General features: G+C 31.4%; 1 protein-coding gene across 1 annotated transcript; it reads right to left on the reverse strand.

The window, feature by feature from the left end:
- Positions 1-1,364: 1,364 nt before the first annotated feature.
- Positions 1,365-2,181, reverse strand: LOC132795919 (uncharacterized). The gene has a single exon (XM_060806881.1). The coding sequence runs from the start codon at positions 2,018-2,020 to the stop codon at positions 1,643-1,645; it is 378 nt and encodes a 125-aa protein (XP_060662864.1). The 5' UTR covers positions 2,021-2,181; the 3' UTR covers positions 1,365-1,642.
- Positions 2,182-6,940: the final 4,759 nt, after the last annotated feature.

Genomic DNA, 6,940 nt, shown 5'->3' on the forward strand with positions numbered 1-6,940 from the left:
CCCACAATATATATTTTTTTAGTTTTTACTCTATAACATTCAACATATGAAATATTTGGTATATTAGTATACTATAACAATAAAAATATACTATATTATAATACCAAATAAGTCATTTAGTATATTTTAGTATATTTTCAGAATATGTTGCATTCCAAAAATATACCAATATACTTGCTATTTTTTAAAAGTTATTTATCATAAACTTATACCAAAACTAATATTACAAAAAATACCAAAATATAGCGAAGGCTCCATATAGTATATCGATAAACTTCAAATACCAAAATATTAATATACTTTAACATTAAAAATATATGATAATAATTGTTATGTGCTTGTATGGATTATGAATGTGGCGGTATAATTCTCAAAATATACCAAATTGATATTAAATACTAAAATATAGCGAAGACCATATATAGTAGAACGATATACTATTGCTTTAAAAATGTGGAGTTCTAATATTCCTCTTCCTTATACCCAATAGAGGAAATAACAAGTAAGAAAGCTACAGTCGAGTGTACACGACTGTGAGATACCCGCTACCCATTTCGAATAAAAGAAATATATTTTCCGGTATTCTTTCAAAATATACCGAATATACTGCAAAAATACTAAAAATATACCAAATAGTATATTTGGTATATCGATATAGTACCGCATTCAAATATACCATAGACGGCACAATATACCAGATTGTTAGCCAAAGCAACTAAGACCCCTAGTAAGTAGGCGTTTCTGCCCATTTTCTTTAATAACTTCGACAATTTTTATCTGATGGCAACCACAAGAATCATAACTACTATAGTAATTATTGTATATACCAAATTTCGCAACTCTAGCTTTAAAATTACGCTTGTTAATCGATTTTTTTGATTTGCGGGGGCGGAAGTGGGCGTGGCAAAAATTTGAAACAAACTTGATCTGCGTGCAAACATAACAAATGCTGTCGAAAAAAAATTATAGCTCTATCTCTTATAGTCTCTGAGATCCAGTGTTTCATACGGACGGACGGACAGACATGGACATGGCTAGATCGTCTCGGCTGTTGACGCTGGTCAAGAATATATATAGTTATAGGGTCGGAGATGCCTCGTTCTACCTGTTACATACATTTCCTACCGGCACAAAGTTATAATACCCTTTTACCCTATGGGTAGCGGGTATAAAAACCACATGTGGCTCTGCAACGAGTTGAGTGAAAGTTTCTGTCAAATAAGTTGAAGCGCCCAAATATCAATCAGTCAACAAAATGTGATACGCATTTCCACCGAAATTTTCACCCCCCCCCTGCCACCAAATTTAATTTATCGGTTACGCTGAATAATAAGGCTTGTAAATGAAATTACATTAATGCGAAATTAGATTCAACAACTATAGGATACATTTTTTAACTGAGCGAAATTTTGTGCCAATTTTTAATATATGAAAATGTGTGTGTGTGTGTGTGTAGTCAGGGATTATGGGAATATTGTGAGGATATAAAATCAGCACAGCTGAGGCTGAATCCTTTGATGGATGTTGAATGATTATTGAAACTGCAAATTTATACACACACATGCATATGCATATTATAGTATTCTTCTTTCGGGTCCAAAAGGCTTGCTGATTGGTTTGATTGCTCGGGAGAGAGGGGAGATTACTCCTTCCAATTTGTGGGCATGGCATTGATGGCAGCGCGTAAAGCATAACGATAATCGTCGCCCTGGTAACGCACATGCTCCAATCGACGTCCCTGGCTATCGATAACATACAGCGAACGTCCGCTGCCCCCCACCACACCGAGCTCCTCCCCCAAAGCAGCAGCGGCTGCCGCCTCATCGCCAGCCATCATCATCATCGTTGCTTCCTTCGTTGTTGTCGTCTGCGTCTTTGCACCAGCCAATGATGGCAGTCCTTCAACTGTTGCAGTTACTGCATCATGTCCCCGAAATCCTCCGCCTCCGTTCACACGCAATTCCGGAAAGCGATTAACCGTCGGCACATAGATATTAATGCGTGAACGTGTTCCAGACATTTTATTTTATTCTTTTCTAACTAAAATTAAAAACCAAAAATTCTCTCGATTGGTAGTTTTCGATAGTAATGGAGAATTTATGTAGACGACAGTGAAAAATTCAAGTTGTGCATTGTTTAGAGAAAAAACTAAAAACGAGTCAAAGCTGATATGTTTTGCAAAAGGCAACTAGATTATGCATTTCAACATAGCTTAGAATATGATTTATCAATGCATAAAATTTGCACACAAATCAAAAATTTGAATCAACCTTAATTAGGCAGCAAATTAGTTTTGATTCTGTTTTTTTTTTTTTGTATTTTTATGTCAGCAAAACGTTAGTTGCAATAAAATAAATCGATATAATATATTTATGCACTTCTAATTCGGTCAAATCAATCATAAAATCTACAACGCATTTTAACTGGAATGCAACATGAACTAAAAATAAAATATAAATTGCATTTAATGCATAGTTTTTGCATATCTAACTTGCCAAATCATCGAATGCAAAAAGCTGCTAACTAAATTCGGATGAGGACAAGTGCTACTTGAGTGGCAATTGCAATAAGCTGCATCTAGTATCGAAGGTACTAACCAAATTGTTGCATTTTTCTCTTTTTTTTTTTGTCGTCCACTCAAAAAAACAGTTCGAAAACCAAGATTTTGGTCTTAGTACTAAGAATTTTGGTTTAAAAAGTGTGGCAAGAACAATAAAGATTTAGATTTAATATTAAAAAAAACACATCTTGATTTCAGGAACATTTGATATAAGACCCAAGTTCTTAATAAGAAGAACAAATTTTATAGTTTTAAAAGACAACATCAAAAACATTGCATTTTTTTCTACTATTTCTATTATATATAAACCATGTTGTACCAATATACCAAATATTGCACTTAGTATAATTTGTAATATATTTTAAAATTAATACCACACTCTTACCAATAGGAAAAATTCTTTTAAATTCAAAAAAAATATTCCAATTTTATTATATTTTTTTTTGTAACTTTTTATTTATTATTGCTATTATTTTATCATTTTAATGTTTAATTCGCTCGTTTTTCGTTGTAAATGAAATTTTTATCATCAATTCACGGAACTTCACTCTTACTCTCTTTTGTTCTTAACAAAAACACTCAAAGCTAGATTAAAACTGTGTAGGAATATCGATGGATTACAGAGTTTTGTTACTTAAATCTAGAATTTTTGGTCTTAATTTGAAAATTTGACATTTCATCGACTAATGTTCCTATTTTCAAGCATTGTTTGTTAAAGTGATTTTAGAAATTGGTCTTTTTTCAGTGTATTTCTTTGTCTTCCACAGTTTTGCACACATTGAACCTTTACTACTTGCAAAGTTGTGTCTTTGCACATTTGTTTAGCTTCCAAACAAAGTGATTGCCAATTGCTGCTTGTGGGTGTGTGTGTATGAGTGAGTTTGTGAGTGTGTGAGAGTGTGTGTGTGCTGGAGACTCAATCATAAGTTCACCCAAAAATCGAAACCATAGATTATCAAATACCATGCAGAGAAGCAGTTGTTGTTGCGTGGGTTAATCAAACAGTTTGCAATCACAAATTGTCCGAAACAAAGTTATATATTGTGGTTGTCAAATGTCAAATAATAAATACAAATAAGATGAAAATAAAATTGTATTTAAAACAAAAATAATAAATAAAGAATATATATATATTTAACGTTGAAATAAATATGCTTTTAAGCAAATATTTAGTATACTACTGAATTTGAATAAAATATCTTTATTTATTCTTCTAAATCAATGTTATTCCGATGGAATGTCAAACGTTTTTTTCAAATTCTCAAAACATGACTAACAGTTCCTTTTCGATATATCCATCAGCACATTCTGCGATTCAGCTTCGAGTCAGACTCGAAACGCGTTCTCTGGAGTCTCTTTTGAGAATAGTCAGAAGTTAAACGTAGCCCAATCAGAAGAAACCGGTTATTGCGAAACTATTATCCTCGAATTTTTGGCGAAATAGTCACGAAGAACTAGTGCAGAAATTGAGAGTTTTCGGAACCAAACGAGATTTTACTTTTCGTTGACCCAAATGAACTTTCAAAATGGTTTTCACATATCTTTCGTATATTCCGATTTTATCAGCAAGGTGTCTAATAGTAAACTGATGATTTTTTAGTACTAATTCGTTCACTTCAGTATTGGTAATTTATTTATGGGGATAATCATTTAGAGCGCTTCAAGTCAAGCCTCTTTGAAGTCTTTGTACCACTTATAAACATTTTTCTTTCACCAAAGGTCTTCTGCCACATCCTTAACTTTTCCGCAGCCGAAATTTCATTGCACAAACAAATTTTATAGTACTTCTCTGCTCAATTGAATCAGACATTAAAAATTCACTCTTGGCCGTTTGGTAAACAGAAGCATAAATATATTACTGATAATAACATTGTCTCGAAATTTCGCCGAAATGTAATTAACAGTTTTTATTATTATAAACGAAATATAAAGCCTTCAAATTGAACTGGACTCTACTCCTTACATTGTGTCCATAATAGTATCTTAATTTACATTTCCTTTAAAAACATTAATAAATTAGATGAATGAATAGCGAAATTATTGCAACAATTGATGAATCTGTCCTCGCTAAACTTGCAGCTCCTTCTCTCATAAAATTCCATCGAAAAGTTGATTTACCATCTCTCCTCTTTGTAGGCAGATTTTGTGGCTGGCTGAAATGAAAAATGCTGCTGCGTATGTGATTTACCTGTGTGTGTCGACGAAAGGCAAATCGTAAAGAGAATGATCGAAAGATGATTTCATCTGAGCGAACTGCTGACTGCTGTGCACTCATCATTTTGTCAATTTGTACAATTTTAATGAACTTGAAATGGATTCCAATACGCATTATTGCTTCTCGGATGCTTTGCATTTGTCACGCAGTTAATTATGATTTTAATGCATTTTGCATAATGTACATAAGAATTCAAAATTAATTTGAATTAAAATTAAACGTTTTAATGTCTTACTTTCTCAATAATTACATTATGGATAACGCAAGCGTATTCGATTAATGTAAATTTGCACAAACCGTAAAATATATTCATATTTTAATTTGAATTCACAACTAAATTTGCATGAACTTTTGTGCAATTTCAATTTCGTTCATGTACAAAATGAGTGTTATGTGTACATGAGAGATCTCATTAATTGTATCATTAATAATGTGACACAGCTTTTGCTATCATTTGCCATTATTACATGTGACACATGGACACAAGACTAATTTGCATTATGCGTTGTACATTTGCTGCTGTTGTTCTCCTTCTCGTTCATGTTATTGTTGCTGTTGTCTGTTTGTATAAATAAAAGCAAATATGTATCGAATATCGTACATTATGAGCATCGACTTTCAAAGCACTTTCCCATTCACCTGTAATAATATCAGGTGTTTATTTCAATTCGTAATATCCTGCAGACAATGCAGACATTTACATATGAATTGCTTCTGTTTCAACAGTCCGAGTATTTATTCTAAAATTGAATCGAGTGACGAATTCAAATGAATAACAATATATATATAACAACTAATTTGATTTAATATTTATTCCATTTAATATCCCGTTGATAATTAATAATTGTATAAATGCATGTTAACTAAATTTAGCCTTTATTTATTTAAATATTGTGTATAAATACTTTTAAATTTATACTTTTTATTTATCTTAATATTATGTATTCCAAATAGTATGTGTATTATATATAAATTTTTTTTATTTTTACAAATGCATGTTATATATTCGATACATGTATGAATAATATATTAAGTATACGCTTAAAAGCAAACATTCCGTATATTAAGTATACGAGGTGTTTTCACTAAGAAGAGGGAGATTAAGAGCCACATATTTTAGTATTTTTATGGTATATTATTTTGGCATATTTATATGATAATACTGCACTCGACAATAGCATTCTTTCTGGCTTAAAGTTATTAGTATTATCTCATTTATAATACTATATGTTATGGATAGATATATGGCATAGACATTTCTATATTCCTATATATATAATAAGCACCCGCAGTGTTCGACATATTAGTTAACTTATTTGATTTCAAATTAATTTATTATCATTTAACATATTGCATTTTTCTTCATTCATTCGGGAACCTTTTCTATTTAATTTAATGTTTACTCTCTCTTTTATAGAAAGCATATTATGTGGACTTTTTGTGGCATAAATGCAACAATTTATTTATATATTCCATTGCATTTTGAGCTTAGAAATTGTCCATTAGTTGTTTGGCATTCCATGACATGTCAACAGTGTGAAACAGTTTTTAGGGCTTTTAATAAATTGATTTGGTCGCATATCAATTAAATGTGCAAAATGCATATGTAATGCTTTAGGATGTTCTTTTCACTTGAATGCATTGGCACTGCCACACACACACACAACACTATCTAAAATAAATAAATCTATTTACATACAAATATGTTATTGCCCTGACGAAATGTTAATTAAATTGAGATGATTCAGAGTCACGCATCGATTGCAAATGCTGAGTAGAAATGTAGATTCACGTAACTCACTTTTGCGATGACAACTTGCTTCATTTATTGCAACAAACTTTGAACTGAAAATGAACTAAATAGTTGTCAATTGATATGCGATATTTTTTATCAATTTAGGTATGATTTTTGCTAATAGAATGACGACAAAGAAAGTGTTTCTTTGACTGCAAAACGAAAGAAAAACACATTTCCAATTATTAGTATTTTTGACGTCACTGAAATTAGTTTAAGGTCTATTAATGCTTGTTATGTGTGCAATGAAAACTGCTAAGATTTTCAACCAAAAATGGAATTTGAAGCCCAGAGCTTTTTCCCATTTGCCGCAGGTTTTTTAAGTTGCCTTTTTACGACAGTTTTTCTTAATGTTTTTAGTCCTAAAATA

This window comes from Drosophila nasuta, chromosome X (genome assembly GCF_023558535.2).
Source record: "Drosophila nasuta strain 15112-1781.00 chromosome X, ASM2355853v1, whole genome shotgun sequence".
In the NCBI taxonomy this organism is placed as follows: Eukaryota; Metazoa; Arthropoda; class Insecta; order Diptera; family Drosophilidae; genus Drosophila; species Drosophila nasuta.